Here is a 20503-nt window from a genome sequence, read left to right on the forward strand (position 1 = left end):
AACCTTCTGTAATTGTGCAAGAACTAGCCAAATGTGAGCAGAGTAGTATGTTACCATGGAAAGAATGGTAGGTTGGGAGTCAAGGCCTTTTAGACAAGTGACTAGTTAGAGGAGCTCTTCAACAATTACACCTCCCTGATCACTGTATTCTGAGACTACATCAGTGCTGGTATCCCTTTGGTGAGCAAGACAGGCATGTTCCTTATTCTTGTGTAGCTTCTGGTTAATGTATAAATGGTGCCAAATCACTTACATCCCATGGTATGGCTTCTTGTTCTATAAAATTAGATACCTTAAAGGTACAGTGGTGAACAAAACAGACCAAGGGAGATAAGGAATGTGATGAGAGCTAGCAGTTTTCAATAGAGTGGTCTGTGAAGGCTTCATTGAGGAAGCAACACTGGAGAGGAATCACTTAGCTATTTGGAGGAAGAATTCTGGTAGAGGCATCATCAGCAAATACAAAGCCTCTGAGGTGGGGGAGTACCTTTGTGTTCAAGCCCACTACAAAGAAGCCGTCGTCCCTGGAGAAGAGGCAGAAAGTGGAGAAGTCACAACAGATGGGGAGGAAAGGGAACTGGGCATCAACCCTGTAAAGTCCTTCTAGACCATTTGTAAGGACTTTGACTTTTACTCAAAGTTAGAGGGTTTTGAACAGAAAAGTGATGTTTTATGTTTCAAAATTACCACAAATGCTGTATTGGGAATAGAACTTGTGAAGAAAGTATATAGTTTTTCTTTTTGTTCTCTGTATCCTATCCTGTTTTCTGCCTAATATTTCTCCAAAAAGAGAATAAGGTATTTCATGTTTACTGTTAAATGGTAAAGGTTGACCTAAGCTACAGAAGCTCATATTCACTTTAAAAATATCTAGGAGATTTCAGTAACTATATTAAGTGATGGGTTGGTGTATAATTGATAGTTGATATTATCTAAATAGTATCTTTTCATTTATTCGTATTTTTAGCCTTGGGGCTCTATTTTACGGAATTGGAATTTCTTAGCTGTAACACATCCGGGTTACATGGCATTTCTCACATATGATGAAGTTAAAGCACGACTGCAGAAATATAGCACCAAACCTGGAAGGTAAGACTTCAGCAGCAATATTATGTGGTATATCTAATGTTGAAAAGTCCTCTCTTGTCCATTCTTAAGTAAATCAGTAACACCCATGGGGGCGGGGGGGGGGGAGGGAAGGAAATGCTAATAGACCACAATGGTACTTTTTAATTGAATCCTTTTAATCCATTCATTGTACTTGTACTGAAACTCTGTATTCATGAAGTGAAAGAGGATATGGTACCATGTAATTTGATAAACTTGGAAATTCATTAAGTCTCAGAGCTCTGATTTTCAAACTAAAGGAGGGTATTAGCATTGTTTCTTTCATGACACCTGTGTTTGTATATAAAATTGTATGTGTATATTTGAATACTTGAATATTGTGCTAAAGACAAAATAAATCAGTTTCATGTTCATTATTTTAGGGTATTTTTCAAGATGTTCAATTTGGTTCTATGGTAAACACTTATAATAACATATAATATAAACAAATATAAGTACATATAAGTGTACATGTATGTACATGTTGAACACATATAAATATATAAACATATGTAAGCCCATTGTTAAATCCAACCAATTTCATGTCCTTAAGAATTTCTTCCATAATACCTTGTCATTCTTTGTAGCTTCAGAATTTATGTTTTATTTTCCAGATGATAAAACTAGGTGAAACTCAGAGGTTGGCTGTTTGGTCAACCCTGTGGCTTTGGCTGAGAAATCATACCTTATTAATGACAAATCTGGGATCAGAAAATCTCTTTCCTCATTCATACATTTTCCCCATGTGCCATTTAGAAATGCATTACATAGTAGGTGTTTGTGCTGTGGCAAGCAGTGTGCGGGGTATGACGGCAGAGGCAGTGGATACCTGTCCTCCTCATACAGTGACATTTTAATAGGAGATGCCTTCCCAACATCCATGAGTACACTGATTTCATTGTATCACTCAACAGGAGTCATTTCATTGCAGGAATGAATTTGGTTGTTTTTTTAAGGTTCCATTTTTCTTCTAATGCCATTTTTATCTGATTTGTAGTGCAAATGGTGTTTGTCCTTTAACAAAGTAGTTTCTAGTATAAGCCAATACTGTCGATTCCTTTTTCTCTGGCACAGTGAAAATTTCCATCTTTTTTTATTTTTATGAATTTATGTGGTATATAAAAAGAAGGTAGTGGGTACAGAGAACAGTTTGGCTCCTGTTGAAGTCTACTGTTTAGATTAAGGAGGGTTGGTTCTCATTGAGATGCTGACAGTGGCTTACATGAGTCATTCTGTTTTGGTCAGGATCTCTCATACCAGATTTTTCCATAACTTCTACTCTGTAGATTGGCATCAAAGTATCTTCTTGTTCTTGGAGTATGATTTGAAAGATGTGCTATGTTTGGAATTACACAATCCTACAAATTTAACACAGAAGTTATTTGCAAAATTAAGAAACCGAGTCCCTTTTGTGTTCTCTTGTTCAAGATTCTGGAGATAAATAATGTTGGGAGAGAACACTGTTGGGAGCAAAAGCCAGGCCGCATCACTTTTGGACTAGTTCTCTTAATAAAAGGACAGTGCCCTCCAAAAGGATGTCTTTCTTCCTTTTCTTCCCAATTTGCCCTGTAACAGTTTATTCTACTGAGTTTTTGGCAAAGATGAAATGGTCAGTCTGTGGTAAATTGTTATGTTTAAAGTGTGATGTGGTATTTAAAACAAAGTTTAGGAAAACTCGGTGAACAAATCAAATGATTTTGATAAATACTTGTTTTGCGGAATAGTTTCTTCCTCTTGGAAAGCATTTCTTCTCTTTGGCTTCCTGGTACAGAAAATAGTAGGACCTGTTGCAAGGACATTTGAATCTCTCAGGTTTTGCTTTTTGGGGGGATCCAGTTGACAGCTAGAAGTCTGTGTGGAATTATTTTGTCTATGATTCTGATTAAGGGTTCCATTTATTGGCAGGTTGATAGCCTATTTTCAGGCTCTCTAGGAGAATACATTTTAGGACTTTCTTGAAGAATCCTTTCCAAAGGTTCTAAAACAAGTATGAAGTTCTTACTGTTTAAAAATCACAACTTCTTCCTTTCTTTAAGAACCCAATTTTCTTCAAAGATGAAATCACCTTGCAGTACTAAATACACAAGTTAATTAAATTGAATAACTGTATAGCCATTATGTATGTTAATTTATTCTGCAAAGTTATTTTTATAGTACTTGGTTCATAAGTAACTAATGTACATTAGGATATATCAATTTCTGTCACGTATGTAGAGCAATCAGGGTACTCAAATATAGCCAACAGATTGTTGACCTACTTTTGAGCTGTTTAAGGGGTTATACAATCCAGATACGGTTATCATGATGGCAAGATTGAGTGCAATACACTTAAATAAAGATAAGTGATCTAAAATGAAACAAGCAGATAGCTATATTAATAAATAACAGTGAATTTAAAACCAAGTCAGTGTCTCCTTGTCATTTTCATTAATTTGATTTATATTTTTGAACTATTTTAATTTCCTATTGTAAGACATTGAACTGGACAGGGTTGGGTGGCAGCCATGTGCTTAATCTAGTTTGTCTTCTCATTAATATGGTTCAGCTCTTTTGATCTTTGATTTAAAGATGAATGGCTGGAATGCTCCAAAGAAAAATATATTATTTTTAAACAAGTCATTAACTTAAAATGCATAATTTTAACATTACAAAGTGATATATTGAATTCCATAGTAGAAACTGACTCAATTGCTCTCTGAAGTGAACAAATTAAATTTTGACTTTGCTTTCCAAAAACGATTTCTGTCCTAACTGTTTCATACTGAGCACCCGCTGATGGGGATGGCAGTAGATCCTTTGATATTGAAGTAGATCAACTTCAGTTCTTTTGTCCTATAGCCCTGGAGGTGTTTAAGTGGGATTACTGTCAGTGCTGCTTTTACAGATCAATGAACAGAGAAGGACAATGGTGTTAAAATAAGAAGAAAGAAACTTATTTCAGATATTCTAAATGATTCCGTTTATTCTTTGACTTTAAAAAAGTCTAACAGATTGTTTAGTAGTTAGCATACACTTTGTGACTAAACATCATTTTCTCACGCTTTACAGCTACATTTTCCGGTTAAGCTGCACCAGATTGGGACAGTGGGCCATCGGCTATGTGACAGGGGACGGCAATATCCTACAGACCATCCCGCATAACAAGCCCTTATTTCAAGCCCTGATTGACGGCAGCAGAGAAGGATTGTGAGTATGAGAAATGGGAGTCAGGGTGCTTATTATTCACCAGTTTGAAAGACAGACACTGCTTTACGATGGAGAGAAAAGATAGTGAGGCTGATGATCTGGTCTATTTCAAGACTGAGGAATGGAGTGCTCCTTAGTTCTTATCGTTCATCTCTTAAAATAGTCATTTTAAGGTAACTGGTTTGATTTAAACTGTATATGACAGCCAGTAAATTCCAGCATCAGATTAGAACATGAGTTTGTATTTTTCACAGGAAAAAAAAAAAAAAAGCACTTAAAAGGAGTTTAAAATAGATGAAAAAACTTATTAAAAAGATAATTCTTTAAAATAACCAACTTCTCTTGCTTCGTGTAACCCTCACGTTGCTAGTTTTCCTTTTTGTTTGACCGGTAGTACCAGATTTTCTCTTTCTTCTTCTTACCCTTTTCTTACCCTTCCCCGCTTTTTCTCTTTGTGTCTTTCTTCTTTTGGTCACGCTGATATTCAATCCCTATTCCAGAATTATATGTTAAGAGCTGAATTCAGTTTAACTTAAGCTATTCTTTTTTAAAATTTAAAAATAAGTATGTTCTCCTTTGTCTTTTAGAGTAAGAATGACTTTTTTTCTCCACAAAGTTTAGACAATCTGATAGGGGCCTTCCTAGTAAATATCTGTCATTCGTTTTAGTCATGTGCCATTCCCTTCATCTTTTTGTTCTCTTTTTTGTGTTGTTCTATTCTATTGTCGTATCATCATGCTCACTTTTCTTGCCCTTTGCCCTTACTCAGTAACTCAGGGACGGATGTTCCCTTATTTGCTAACAGCACAGATTGTGATAGAAACCTAGCAGGAAAAAGCCCACAAGAGTTAGCGAAGAGAAAATAATTTAAGTTACACCTTTTCTAAAATAATTGCAAAAAAGAAAAAAAAAGTGCTAGGATATATATGAAGAAAAACATTTTTTTTTTATAAATTATGAGCTTTCAAGAAATAATTACATAAGAATTGTATGGCAAACTGGTAACAAGTTTGTATTTCTGTGTTTTTAACTTAATATAAATTTGCTATCCTCATTTATTTATAACTTACTTGTAATGCATCTGAGATTCATATGTGTAGCTTTTGATTCACTGTGATTACAGGATTTTGTTTTTAAGAAAGTGTGCTGTAAAGTTTTACTTTATAAATAGAGGTTATGAGCGAGCAAATCTGTACATGTAGTAATTTTGATACAGCTTATTTATATTGTTCATAATGCCTTCCATCTATTTTTTAAAAGCCAATAAAAAAAACAAATTATAATATTGTAATCAGTAGTGTAGCCTCTGAACTCCTACGCAAATCAGATGTTAATATTTATACACACACACACACACACACACACACATACATACAAACACCCGTTCAGAGGCATTTAATTAGTTGAATTTGAACTGTAGTGATAGAGTACATTAAAATAGGTCATATTAACATTTTATTATTTAAAACTAGATCAGATTTTTAGATTATATTAAAATAGATATTATTAGATGTTTTTTTTTTCCCCTAAGATCAGTAAAACACAGGATATTATCTGGTCCAGCTATCATCAGGGTCAGCTGTCCTTTCCTTAATTAACTCAATTTAGTATGACATAGGTAATTTACTTCCATAACCAGCCAACCGAGATTGTTTATTCCTTTCCTACCATTCACTGAGGAGGGTCTCGTCAGTAGCACCCTTGTTTACTGAGGATAGTGATAACGAATTGCCCCTGATACATTAGATAGACCCTTCAACCTTTCCTGTAGCAACCTTATTGTCATTTTTATAATCTTTCAGGTTTGAATTCTTCATAGAATTTCTACATGTTTTTTAAGTGTGATGAGCAAAATGTTATATAATAATTTTAAAACTGGCCATTATTTAGGGTATAAAAAGAAAGCTACTTACCAACTCTCACTTAGCACTCTTCATTTAATATTTGTAGAACTTTAACCCACCCCTGCGAAAACACTCTAAATTTGTCATTTCAGATGTAGTCAACTCTCTTTCCTAAATTGTAAAAAAAAAAAAAAAAAAATTCACTGATCTATTGATTTGTTCCTTACCCTATGAGAATCGTCTGTCCTCTAAGTTCATTTTTTTTCTAGTTTTACTGGTAAATTTTAACACTTATGAACATATTTTGGACTATTTAAGAATAAATATTTTTTGTTACTTCACAGAACAGTTTTAGTATAGTTTTGCCCCTAAAAATATTGATCACAGTAGTAGTATATTCTGAATTTTTCATTCAAGCCATCTAGAACAGAGAGCTACCAAACAAAACTAACTATATAACTTAATCAGTCAACATTATCCAACAGTAATATTACCATTTTTAAAAATCTAAAATAGGTATTTCCTAACACAATAAATTTCATTTTTAAAGGAGTATCTGAATGAATAAAAGCTTTTAACAAGATGGCCTTATTGCTGTAACTTTAGTTCTTATTTTAATTCTCTGTAACAGTGGAACCTCATATTTATAAATGATTGTGTTTGTAGTTTGATTTGAAGTAAATGAAGCATATAATTGTAACATTTTCTAATTTCTTTAATCATGCGTGTACGTGTGTGTGTAGACTAGTGTGTGTAGGGGTGACTGGAAGGTGAGATGGAAAGACAGAGGATGGGAAACTGGAGAAACAGGAACCATGGAGATGTTTGCATAACTTTTATAGGAAACTTGTGGGCTTTAATTCCGTTTTTCTCTCGTGTTATTAAGCATGGTGTAAAATGATGCAGGTAACATTAACTGTGCTTCACATGAGAGACACGATCATTGCAAATTGGTGTACATTCAAAGTGTTTTGGAATAGACCATGAATGACCAGAAAAATAAATGTTTAACTTACCTAAAGGACCTATAGTAAAGATATTTAATTGGAAATAGTTGCTTAGTGGCTGAGTCCATATTCATTATGTACTTCTTATATGAAAATGATTTCTAAATTTTAAATGTCCTAAAAGTAACTTGTAATATTATGGAAACAGTGATAGCAGAGGTTCTTGATATAAGTTACATAAAAAGGAAACTTCAACATGTGGGTTTGAATATAGAAGAATCAGATTAAATAATCTTAAATGCAATTAAAAAACGTGTATTTATGGTAATAAAGTTTATGTTTATAATACAGCTATCTTTATCCTGATGGGAGGAGTTATAATCCTGATTTAACTGGATTATGTGAACCCACACCCCATGACCATATAAAAGTTACGCAGGTAAGGACAATTTCTGGTAACCCATTTATAATTGTTAAGTATCTAATGCTTTTGAAATAAAAAGCATCCTCTTATACTGTAGCTAAAAGGATGTATAGGTATTTCATGCAGAAAATACTTTAAGGAATTCTAAGAGTGTTTGAAAAAAATACTGTCTCCATTTTTTGAATAAAAATTTCTTCTGTTAATATTCTTGCTTCCAATACAATATTGGCATTTATGCAGATAGATAGGTAAATTCATAGGTAAGTAAATAGATATGAAGAGAGAGCCATAGATTTAGTAAACGCCAAAGAAGATTAGAATAATAATATGCATTAGCTTTTAGAGTCAAATGGGTACTTGAAGTGTATTGAAGATAATAATTATATTCTTATAAATCTATTGTTGGCAACCTCGTAGACTGCATGGGAGTGTAACTTGGTAAGCCTTTCTTGAGGGTAATAGTAATTATCAAAATCTAAATAAAAACATTTTTGACTCTGGATTCTGTATATATCACTCACATATACAAAGAAAGATCTGTACATTGGGGTTTCACTTCAGCATTTTTCCTAAAATGAAAAATTATAAACTATTTAATCATAGGTTAAGTAAACCATAGTATATTCATACTGCATTATACTGTAAAGTCATTAAGAGGAGGAAGGTAGCTCCACAAATTCACATGGGAACTTCGGCATCTTTATTATGTAAAAAAGTTCCATTACTAAGAAGCTCAATTATGTAACAGTTCATTTTGTAAAGTTACATTATGTTAGTTCAGTTTCTGGAAAGAAAGAAAGAAAGAAATTACCATTTTTAAAAATAACAATTAAAAATACCAAACTGGTAACAGTACTTAACTGAGGAGGTAAGAAGGTTTGGGGAATTAGGAAGAAGATGAAAGGGAGAACCTGAATATTTTGTTTTGCATATAGTCTAGTTTTAAAATATTTTATAATTTATATGTTTTTGTGCTTTGTATAATAAATAATAAAAATCAAATAAAAACCAGAAAATGTAGATTTGGGGGAACACAAGAGATAATTTTATTTTATTTCAAATTCTCCAGATTTAGTCCCAGTGGTCTTGGTATTATTATGTGAAACATATTTGTTGACGTATGTACAGTTGATGGACAGTTTTTACAGTATAAAATATAATTGACATTATTTTAATTATGTAGTGATTCCTTATGTTCTAATACATGTAAAAGGACACTCACAAAAGAAAGTTCCCCTTTATAAAGCCATGGTTTAAAAATACATAATCAGGAATAATATCATTCCATTAAATTATCATAAATATTTGAATAACTTACCCATTAGGTTCCATTGAGTTTTGCATCCGTGCTTTTAGCTCACTGTAATTTTTTAATAATTGCAAACCGGTCCTTTGGATGTCATAACAATATAAATACTTAGCTATTATTTTAAAGACTTCAGTGACTTACAATATATTTTTAATTGCTTTAGATTTCTTTATTTTTCATCTTGATCCATTCTCGTCTTTTTTCTTAATTTCTTTAAAAATTAAACAGTCACACATACATACTTCATGGTAGACACAATTTGTATATGAATGTGTGTATGCGCATGTGTATCTTTGTGTATATATGTGTATATAAATATATGTATTTTTTTTTTCTCACCAAGATTGTAAGATCTTTTAGTAGACTAGCAGTTAAATATTGTTGTTTATTTATCCTGCCAAGGGCCAGGTACCTAATAGACACTTATTAACTGAAACATTTCCTTATTTAAATGAATTTTTATTTCCATAATTCCTTTTCTTTGTATCCCTATTAACTTTTTTTCATATTTTCTTTACACGTACTGATATATTTATATCTTCTTTGTGACCTAGATCTTTTCAGTATTTGGACACCAAGAATTTTACTATGTCAAAATGTTCAAAACTAGTATATCAAGAGAATAGATGTTTAATAAAACAATTTTTGGTTGCTGAAGTGATTAGTTTTCCTGACAGTGCTGTATTGGGAAAAGAGTATGCAATTTAGAGATTTAATATAGAATTTGAGGAAAACAATTTAAACTTATTGAGCCTCAGGTATTTTTTTTAATTCAATATGTCTTACTATGCTTTGGAGATGATATGACATAATAAATGTGGAACATAGTCCGTAGCATGCAGGAAGAGCTTGGCAAATTCTGCCTTTCTTCTGTTCTGGAATTTCTAAAGGTATTTAAAAAATAAAATTGAGTGTTCAGTCAGAGTCATATATATGTGTGTGTGTGTGTATAAGTATGTATGTGTGTTTGCAATTTTACGGTAAAATTAGATGAATATGTGGCACTTACAAAGAAACTAAAGTTATTTATATTTTCTTTTAAAACCATAAGTTTTGTCTTTTGAGTCACCATTGAAGCAAGTCCCTTCCTAAAGGAACAGTATAAAACATTAAATAATCCAAAGTATAAAAAAGCTTATACAATTGCAGATAAAAGCTCAAATGTCCAAATTGTGATTAACAATTTAAAACATGTCTTAAGTGGCAACATATTCCTGACAGGATCAAGTGTGAGGAATTTACTGTAAGTCATTGTATTTGAAAAAATTCTATATTAAGAGTTCATGTTAGGAATACATTAACACTGCCTTTTTCCCCCTCCCAAATTCCAGGAACAATATGAATTATATTGTGAAATGGGCTCCACTTTTCAGCTGTGTAAAATTTGTGCTGAGAACGACAAAGATGTCAAGATTGAGCCTTGTGGGCATTTGATGTGCACCTCTTGCCTCACAGCATGGCAGGTATGATCCAGGTTTATATCCCCTGTTACTGTTTCTCCTTGCAGTTTTTTTCATCTTAATGATTCAGGAAATGGTCTGTTAAGTGCTTTCTTTGAGGAGTAGTTTAAAAAAAAACCTCATGTGTTTGATTTTCTGTTTTATATAATTTCATTTTTCTTGCTGTTTTTTATCTTGTTTCTTTTGCATGTATAATTTAATTTTAAGATTTGTCGTAAGTAGTTGTACCTCGATAAATATGAATTGATTTAATGTTTTAGACTAAGACCTAGAGAATAACTGGTTTCCCCAAGGGTTTTCTTATATTTCTTTATCTGTAATAGAGGTTGGGGGCTTGAAAATGGGTCTTTGGACAAATTTCCAGTTTTGAGTATTTGAAAGGATTCACAGAATATTTTGATCAAGTCATTTTTTTAACTGCTGTTTAACACGGTCACTATTGAAGTCAATATTATTGATGGGGTTTAGAAAGCAAATAATTAAATTTTCAAACCTTTTTAAAAAATTTGCTGTTGAGTATATAATCGACATCCCTGCCCCATTCCTGAGCTGTCTCAGTCCTTGATCTTCTGTCCAACCCAGAACCTCTGCGTTGCTTGAGGAAGGAAAGCCTTAGAGGGTCAGGCAGGGAGAATGCAGACTCAGGAGCACTGGGGCTATTGAGCTCATTACTTAGTAATAAAATATAATGATTTTCACATTTTCACGATCTTATAAAAAAGACCTACTTCTTCCTTTGGGGAGATTTGAGAAATGTAGAAAAAGAGGAAGAATGAAGAAATGAATTACAATTGACTTTTGTTTTCTTTTCTTTCTTTTTTTAAAAAAATATTATTTGAGAGAGAAAGAAAGAAAGCGAGTGAGCATGTGAGCAGGGGGAGGTGTTAAGGGAGAGGGAGAGAGACTTGAAGCAGACTCCCTGCTGAGCTCGGAGCCCGTTGAGGGGCTTGATCCCAGGACTCTGAGATCATAACCTGAGCCGAAATTAAGAGTTGGACGCTCAACCTACTGAGGCACCCAGGCGCCCCTGATTTATGTTTTCAGCATCATTTCTTTTTTTTTTTTTTTTAAGATTTTATTTATTTGACAGAGAGAAACACAGCGAGAGAGGGAACACAAGCAGAGGGGGGGGAGAGGGAGAAGATGCAGGGCTCGATCCCAGGACCCTGGGATCATGACCTGAGCCGAAGGCAGACGCTTAACGACTGAGCCACCCAGGCGCCCCTTCAGCATCATTTCTGAACTCCCAGATATCTTTCCTACCTCAGTAAAAATTGTTCAATATCCCTACACTTCTCTTTTCCAGTATGCATTTGGTTTATGTTTTACTTTAGGTTTTCCTTGATATCCATGCCCTAATTTCCCTTTATAAACCCTTCATGATTGTGGTGAATTTTGTGCAGTAAAGGGAGAACTTGGAGGGAGAGGGATGCTCGGTGTGGCATCAGCAAACTTATTCTCACCGTATAGGCACTTGATTGCTATGTAAGTTGTGTTAATTGTTCTGCACACTTAATAATGTCTTTTTATAAATGACTTTCACTAAGTTACTCTGGTAGAGAGAACTATGTTTGCACGTGTATTTCACATCAATCAGTAGAAACTACTGCAGAGATACTGACTCAATGCCCGACTGACAGATGGGACTGTTATGATGATTTGCCTTACCTGATACCCATTCAGTATCTCGGGATAAATAGAGGCCAACTGTGTTTGTCACCCTTTTGGATTGACTTATGACTTCTGGGTGGTGGTATGGTTCTCGTAGGTACGGAGAAGCTAAAAACTTTGTATTTCCCCCTAAAGACACCAGAAGTTTAGGCTGATACAAACTCTCAGTACTCTTTGGCCCCACACATGGCCTATGTCTTTGGCCTCTACTCTTGGGGCCTCAGTCTGGGAACATACACATATGTACATATGGCAGGACTTGGCATCTTTAACTTGATACCTACCTAGTATTTGGAAATTAAGTGGGTTAAAAGTCAGAAGCTTCCATTAGTTTGGCGAAACCTTTGATTACTGAAGATTATTGTTTAAAGCATCGTACAGAATGGCTGTTTACCTTACAGCCTAGAGTAAGTAAAAGAGTATGACTGAATATAAAACAAGCAGATTTTATTTATTTTACTTTTTGTATACTTCTTAAAAGAAATTTATGTTCTAAAATTTCACGGACAATACTACACATTTTATTTAGCAAGTTCGTGAACTCTTTGCAGTAAATAGGTACGTTATGTGCCAAAGACCAGGAGTGTTTCTCTGTTGCCAGGGCTGTGTTGTTAATCCTTTGTCCCTTACATCACCACAACTTTTCTGTATATTACTGTGCATTCTCCAAATAGTACAGTTCCTCTTGACAGTGGCTGATCAGTTCCCTGATTCACTTCATGATTTTTCGTATTGGTCTAATGGCCTTATGTAAAGACGTGCCCAATCATATTTGTAAATTGTTAACCTTCGCTTTTTTTTTCCTTATTACTCTGAAGTACTTCTCAGTTTTACTTTTAGAAATTGAGGAAGTGCGTAAATTACCAAGCACTGAAAACTTAGTCTTTGAGTAAAATTTCAGGAGAAGGTCATTATAAAGTAGTGGTTTGCTAAGTGAAGGAGTAAGCAAAAAATGACAAATGCAAAAATACTCAGAAGGTTGAAATACAAATCACACTTCTGCTACTAGCAAATAATGTTATTATTTTAATGTGATCGAAGAATTTTGCATATAGGTTAATGAAAAATGTTCAAAAGCATTATTTCAGCATTATTTTTTAATTCCTCCCACACAAGACAGGTTGCAGTTCATAAATATTCTTCTGATACATTTTGTATATGTCCCTGTAAACTCTTACCTCATTGTATTTGTATTGTAAACATACATATTTACCTGTTTCTCTTCAAGAACCTAGTTTGGAATCCCTCTCTTCTAGCATGCCACCTGCCTCCACAGTGGTAGGTACTCAGTAAATATTTATGGACTGTATGCTAGATAGTGTAAAGACAAGAAGACTCAAGATTACATTAAAAAGATGCTAAATAGATAAATTAGATAAATTGTTGATATTGTAGATCAGATGTTTTAGTTCTCTTCATTTTTCTTTTAAAATGTACCTGTGATTTAAAAAAAAAAAAGTACCTATGATTTTTTTCAAAGACCTTTTATTATGCTCAAGATCTGAGAATAAATTCTAAGAATTTTAAACCTAAGATCCATTTGTTCCATTCAGTAGCTGCTGGATGATTCCCTTCAACTTTTCACATTTTGATTTTGTCCACTATTTTTGAGCCACATTATTTTACTTTTATCGCTTGCAATAATACTGGCAGTAAGCTAGAGGCAGTAAAACTGAGTTTCTCTTTATTACTTTTTTACACCAATAAGCATTGCATGGTGATCCCTGGTTCAAGTTTTCTCTACCCTGAAGAAAACTGTTCTTAGGCCAAGGTTTGCGAATTCCAAAGTGATATTCCATAGTCTTTCTAATTCACTCGGATCTTAGTCGTTAAAGGAAGCATCAGCTTTTGAACATTTCCACTTTGGGATAACATGAATATTTCTACCTTTACATATAGATTTCACAAAGTGGTGCTTCCTGCCAACCAACAGTTCCGTTTTGGCTGTTTTCATATAATATGAATAGCAGTGTTTGACAATCATTTAAGCATGTTATTGCAAAATGCCCTTGTTACTTAATAAAAGTAAAATTCTTATAAAGTTAATCCAGTTAAAATGCAGTTGACAAACCATAGATATACTAAAAGCCTCACATCATGGCCTTGATAAGCTGCTCACAGGACTTTACCTAATCCATGGTGAATATGAGAAGTAAAAGAACAATTATTGAACATTTCCATAGTTCTGCAGGATATTGTCAAAGATTGTATCTAAACTTGTAAATGCAGTGGGAAACGTTGTATGACTCTGAAGTCTGGATATGATGCCACATAGCAATATGTCTCTCTTTTTCAATGTTCTCTTTATTCAAACTGGCACAGAGCTAGAGTCCTTATTTTCTGACTTTAAAACCATTATTTTTGCTTTATATGCTTGTTTATTTTTTCTATAGAGAAAAAGTTGTTTTCAAACTTAATTAGGCATAGGGATCATTTGTTACTTTACTTGGTGGGAGCAGACATGGATTGTTTTATCCATCATTCTACAACGTCTCAAATCCATTTACTTATCCATATATTTAGGAAACATTCCTGGGCAGCTTCTGTGTCTCAGGTTCTGTACTAATCTCTGAGCTAGGAAGAACACCATTAGGACCCAGGCCTGACCCTCCAGAAGTTAAAATTAAATATGAAAGTTTTATAAAGGGGCATGTATTAATAATCATTACTTAAAATGAACATCCTGTTATCCTTCAAATTTAATTATGGATTCGAGACATCTTTTGTTACTTTCTACTACTTTGGTTGGGCATGCTGATTGGAAAAGGATTTTAAAGGTTGCACGTCTGCCAAGAAGCTCTGATAAATCAGTCAGAGTCCAGGAGGAAAGAAATATTAAACCATGACCATAAAACATTATGTGTTCAGCCAGTGTGCATTTTTAGCAAGTCATTCTTCACCAACTTTTCCTTCCACTTGTTGCCCTACTTTGGTTTAATTGAATTCATTGGAAACTGAAATTTTATGTAATTAACGGAAACCCTAAGAAATGCATAGTAGCCGTGTCAGTTAGCTGTTCGGCAAGTGGTTACCCTTTCATTTCTGTCATAATGGCCCATTAGTCATGCCTCTCAAGAGGTGTCAGATACTTTTTTCTCCTTCTGAAACATCTGTGTTATTTAATAAATTGAATAAGCAAGCCAGAGTTTGCGCAGAATACGAAATAAGTTGAATAATCACCTCTCTGGAGACATTCTTTGAAGCAGTATCACTCTGGGTGTGGCACTCCTGTTCTGTCCTTGGCAATAAAACTCGCAGTTTCTTTCACTTCTTCACTATTCCACAAAACATTTTTCTTAACAAAACATTTTTCTTCTGCATCCAGAACTCCTCCACATCTTTTTGTAGTAGCATATTGCGCAGCCGTGATGGTGCAGGCTTAACCACACGAGGTGTAAAGTGAGGGACTGTTTTCATACTGTGTTCCCCCCACCCCCCAGGAATCTAGAATGTGGCTTCCGAGCTTACGAATGGCACAAATTCTAAACTGTATTCTTCACATCTTCTTTTCAAAATAAAAATGGATATACATATGTCAATTGGATATGCAGCCTTGTTTTGAATTACTGCCAAGGACTTTAATTCAGTCAAAAATAAAATTAATTTCTTCCTGTGATTATTTCTTCTGCATCTTTTCCCAAATGATTTAAAAGAAAGATATCTGGAATGTTCAAAATAAAATTTCACAAAGTCATTAGATGAAAATCAGTAAGGCCCTGATTTTTTTTTTTAAAGATTTTATTTGTTTATTTGTCAGAGAGAGAAAGAGCACAAGCAGGGGGAGCATCAGGCAGAGTTGGAGAAGCAGGCTTCCTGCTGAGCAGGGAGCCTGATGTGGGACTCAATCCTAGGACCCCGGGATCATGACCTGAGCCAAAGGCAGATGCTTAGCCAACTGAGCCACTCAGGTGTCCCGAGCTCTGATTTTAATGTGAAATATGATTTAAGAGATTTATGGATGTCCGTATTTAGAGAGCACCATAGGGGATAAATGTGTAAGAGAGGTGAGAAACCAGCTCACATCATCACATTTAAGGCACAAAGAAATAATCTTTTACTGTATCTTCCCTCAAAAGCAACCAACCTTCACAACCTCAGTGAAATTTTTTACCTTAGTACTACAAATAAGAAGATTATATTTGCCTTTAAGATAGTTATAAATTGGTATTTCTGTCCTTGGTGACACATTGTGTCTTTTTGTATAAATGAGATGAAATAAAATGTTGGGAGCTCCTGTTTCACTTTGGGAGTAATGTAGGGGCTACCAGAGTCATCCAAAAATGTTACAATTATTTCATGAACGACAGTGATGACAATAGGAATGAAAAAGAGGAGAAAATAAAATCTGGTGGAGCAGATGCTTGACTGTGTTAAATTCGGGCTGACTGTATTGTGATGTGCCTGGACAGTAGCAGGTATTGGCACTTGGGAAAGGTTTTTGGTTGGCTCTAACAGAGGCCATCCATAGGTGTTTTAAAAGTTGACTCCATTAAATAAAGCATCTTTAGAATGCAAGTGCATAAACTTCATGCATTAACATTTTAAATTGGGCTCTAGCAGCAAATATTTCAAAAGCTTTTACTATGTAAAAAATATATCCCAAGGAATACTCTAATTACTAGGACAAGTTTTTCATCTTCCTATTAAAAGCTGAAACTTTCAATTAGAGCAAACGATATTTATTGATTATAGTAGCTTATTTAATTTTGAAATTTGCGATTTGAACAAAATACTTTTTTTTCATTTTTGAATGATCAGTATTAGACAGCTATTTTTAAACTTTTATTTTAACCTAGGTTATGAATCTGATATTGAGGAACTACTACATCCTTATGTTACAGTGTAGGATAGTGGTAGGATAGTGATGGAATGACTAGGCTCATTAGGCCTCCTGGATGTAATTTCCTGCTCACTACTGCTCAGTTTCATGACCTCCATCAAATTATGTCAACTCTCCACTCTCTAATTGGTGAAAGGGGGATAATAATGGTACCTACCTCATAGGGTTAAATTAGTTAATATATGGGTAGTGCTTACAATAGTGCCTGAAATTTTAGTTAGTATTTTTCCTAATGGTAGTAACTGATAGTATCACTTACAAAGCTGTCTCCTATTTCTGATATTCTTAATCTATGAACAGTGGTGATTCTGTGGTTTTAAAATTGTATTCATTTCATTATAAGATGGGAATTCTTGTGGATATGTGAATTATTTTCAGATGCTAAGGCAGGTTTCCTCAGTTATCTTATTATATTTCTTTGCTTTTGAAATTGTTTTTATAGTAATTATGCCACAGTTTGCAAGCACTTTGAAAGCTTTGAATTAATTTATCTTTATCTGTGAAATATCCCTTAAACTGTACCTTTCCTCATTATGCCCTACAAATAAGATGAAATGGCTTACCCAGTGTCACACAGCTGTAATTGGTAGGTGTGGGATTCTAATTCACGTGTCCTGATTCAGAATGTCTGTGCTCTTTTTCTGATTTGCTGTTTTTGTGGGCCTCACAAATTAAAACTAGAAGAATCTAGATTCACCAACATCTTCTTTACCTTGCTCCTCATAAAAGAGCACCAAAACCAACCATCTCTTTCTTTTTTTTTTTTTTTTTATTTGAGACAGAGAGAATGAGAGAGACAGAGAGCACATGAGAGGGGGGAGGGTCAGAGGGAGAAGCAGGCTCCCTGCCGAGCAGGGAGCCCGATGCGGGACTCGATCCCGGGACTCCAGGATCATGACCTGAGCCGAAGGCAGTCACTTAACCAACTGAGCCACCCAGGCGCCCCAACCATCTCTTTCTAAGGTTACTATTAACTATCCTCATTCATTGTTTTAACAAGAAGTTATTGAATTTCTGTAGGAAATATTGTGCTCTGAAAATGCTTAGTGTGGACCCAATTTATTCTCAGTATAGGTGTGTATTTTTCCAGTTATTTACTTATTTATAATTGTTCCATGCTTTACAGAAATGATTTATGGTAACTTCAAATCTATGTGAAATATAGCAAAGTAATATAAATTAGAAGTCACTGATACAGAAAGCACATATATACACACACAGTAAAAAATATAAAATACACTCCAAAATGAGACTCAGGAAGTCCTAGTTATTTTTCAGGGTTCTCCATGTATATTGAATAGATGGGAAGCCATGAAGTGATTAACCTTAAAGTGTGACCTTTAATAATAATCATCCTGAGAGCAAATAAATTGTACTATATATAATGTGTATCTTAAAAAGAAATTAAAGAAGCTATTTAAGAGGTAATATCCATCTGAACAATATTTAAGCAGAAAGAATATAGAAGCTGACCCATTGCAAGATGATGATGATGATGATGATGATGATGATATGATACTGATATTTATTTGGATTTTTATGTAGCATGTGACTGGGGACTGGACAATTTGGGAAGTTAAAGAATTTTTTTTTTCTATTTTTCTGTCAAGTGTTAATTTGTTCTCAGGTTACCTAAAGTTATGTTTATGTTTAATATCATTAACAGTATTAATGGTTGGCATATGAGTCTGAATTATTTTGTCATGAGCATATTACATAGTTTAGTTTCAGATGAGTGTAGTATTCACTGATAACTTCTGTATCTTTGGTTTGGAAGGATTTCTTATTCGAGGAAGTAAAATCTACTGAATCAATTAGAACGGATGGAGTCCCAAGTACTTCCTCTTAACATTCTCAGGATGTGAATATGTTGAGGACTGGGAAAGGAATTATTTATTGGTCTTTGTTCTTTATTAACATGTTCCTTGATCTTGCATTAAGTATATGTTGACAGAAACATTATGTTAATTATTGAGTCACAATCCTGATGACTTATATGTCTGTTGAAGACATTCTTCATGTGTATTCAATCAACCATCTGACAGAACTAGAGCAGAGTACCAAAGTGGCATTCAAGAATTTATGCTTAAACTTAATTTGCATATGGCAGTAGTCAGTTTACAGAGACAGTGATGGGTAAAGTCATATTTGAGTAAATACCATTAGGGAGACAGATTCAGTGGGATCCATGTCTGCAAATCAAAGTGTGTGTACATTGCAACTCAGGCTTTTGGGGGGGATTTTTTGTTGTTGTTATTAATTTAGTGAGTCATGTGAACTCTCAACAGAGATAAAGCTAAACAGAAAATATGCTCTCTGATCCAAATTCCTAAAACCCACAACTCTAACATACATCAGTAATTTGTGCAGTATTAAACTTTCAGATAGCAGAGATGGAGAAAAACTAACTTCAGTTATAGATGCACTATGCCTAGTCTTTTCCTTGGTGCCATCAAGATGCTATTATTGCCCTTCCCCTCTTCCCTTTTCCAAACTCATCTTTCCAGTTACCTTCTCTCATGAAATGGATGGCATAAACTGGAAGTCATCCTTAACCAAGAAAAGATAGCAAATTGGCCTTGGAAGTTCTAAGAGAAGCTTTTATAGCTGAATACCATGACTTAAACATTCCAGGCACTGTGCTAAAAAAATACTGACTTTAATGTTTTAGATCAAGTGGACTAATTTTTAGTTAACGGTAATTATACTTTAGTTAGGTCTTAAATGATTTTCTATTTTTAGATACACATACGAAAACATTTATAGGTAAGATGTGCTTCAAAATAAGCCAAGGGTGGAGGGAGCAAGTAAAGGTATCAATGAAACAAGACTGGACAGGAATTGATAATTGTTAAAGTTGGGTGCGTACAGATTCATTACACTTTTCTCTCTGCTTCTGCATATGTTTGAAATTTTCTATAATTTTTTTAAATGTATGAATGAATGATGTGTCTACTTAGAACCCAGAGTACTACTTTCCATCCTTCGTGCATTGAAGACACCCAGGGAACATCAGCTCTTTCCCATCTTGCTCTTATATATCAGATATACTATCTTTGAAATTATTTCACGTAGATCTGTAAGAAAATGCTATCACAGGCACAGAATATGGATCCCTTTTGACTGTAGTGATAAGGGGATTTTATCTAGATGATAACCTATGTCGACAATGCACTTGGCATTTAATGTTCTTGTTATCAAAAGACGGGAGAAAGGTTTAGCTTTCCTTAAATGTTTACTCCCGTGTTAGGAAATGTTAATGTCATACAAAAGAATTAAGTTTTAGTTTTATCATCTGTAAAATGATGGCACAAAATCTTTAAGTTGCCTTGAAGCCCACCAACGTAAACATATGTAGCAGTAAACATCAAAAGATTTTCTATCAGCCTGCCTGTATTTCTCCACACCACCTTAGTTCACCTAGTTTACCATCCCAAGTTTCTTTCCCAAATTATCTAACAGTAGATGTATAAGGGAATGTTGTGTTTTCTTTTCATTAACTAGTGCGAAGAGCATTTGTTTTTCTTTTTTTGACAATATGTATGGCAAAAGGAGATGTTCACTTTGTTCATCTGAGTGATATTTGGGAAAGAATAACCAGCGACCACAGGTTCTGCCCGAGTGGATGCCCAGCAACTGTCCAGAGAGGGAAGAGCAGAAGTGTTATTCCACTGCTGGTCAGAGCATCAGTGTAGGGCTTGCAGATAACCAGTTT

At 34.3% G+C, this 20503-nt stretch overlaps 1 protein-coding gene across 2 annotated transcripts in view; it reads left to right on the forward strand.

The window, feature by feature from the left end:
- The window catches only part of CBLB (Cbl proto-oncogene B), a 222024-nt gene that overhangs the window by 119518 nt on the left and 82003 nt on the right, over nt 1-20503 (forward strand). For both annotated transcript variants that reach the window (XM_081797463.1, XM_081797473.1), the window contains exons 6-9: nt 968-1089; nt 4156-4293; nt 7436-7523; nt 10149-10280. In XM_081797463.1, coding sequence (XP_081653589.1) covers nt 968-1089; nt 4156-4293; nt 7436-7523; nt 10149-10280 — 480 coding nt within the window. The remainder of the gene's footprint in view (nt 1-967; nt 1090-4155; nt 4294-7435; nt 7524-10148; nt 10281-20503) is intronic.

This window comes from Leptonychotes weddellii, chromosome 1, assembly GCF_054177405.1.
Source record: "Leptonychotes weddellii isolate Sample4059 chromosome 1, ASM5417740v2, whole genome shotgun sequence".
Classification (NCBI taxonomy): Eukaryota; Metazoa; Chordata; class Mammalia; order Carnivora; family Phocidae; genus Leptonychotes; species Leptonychotes weddellii.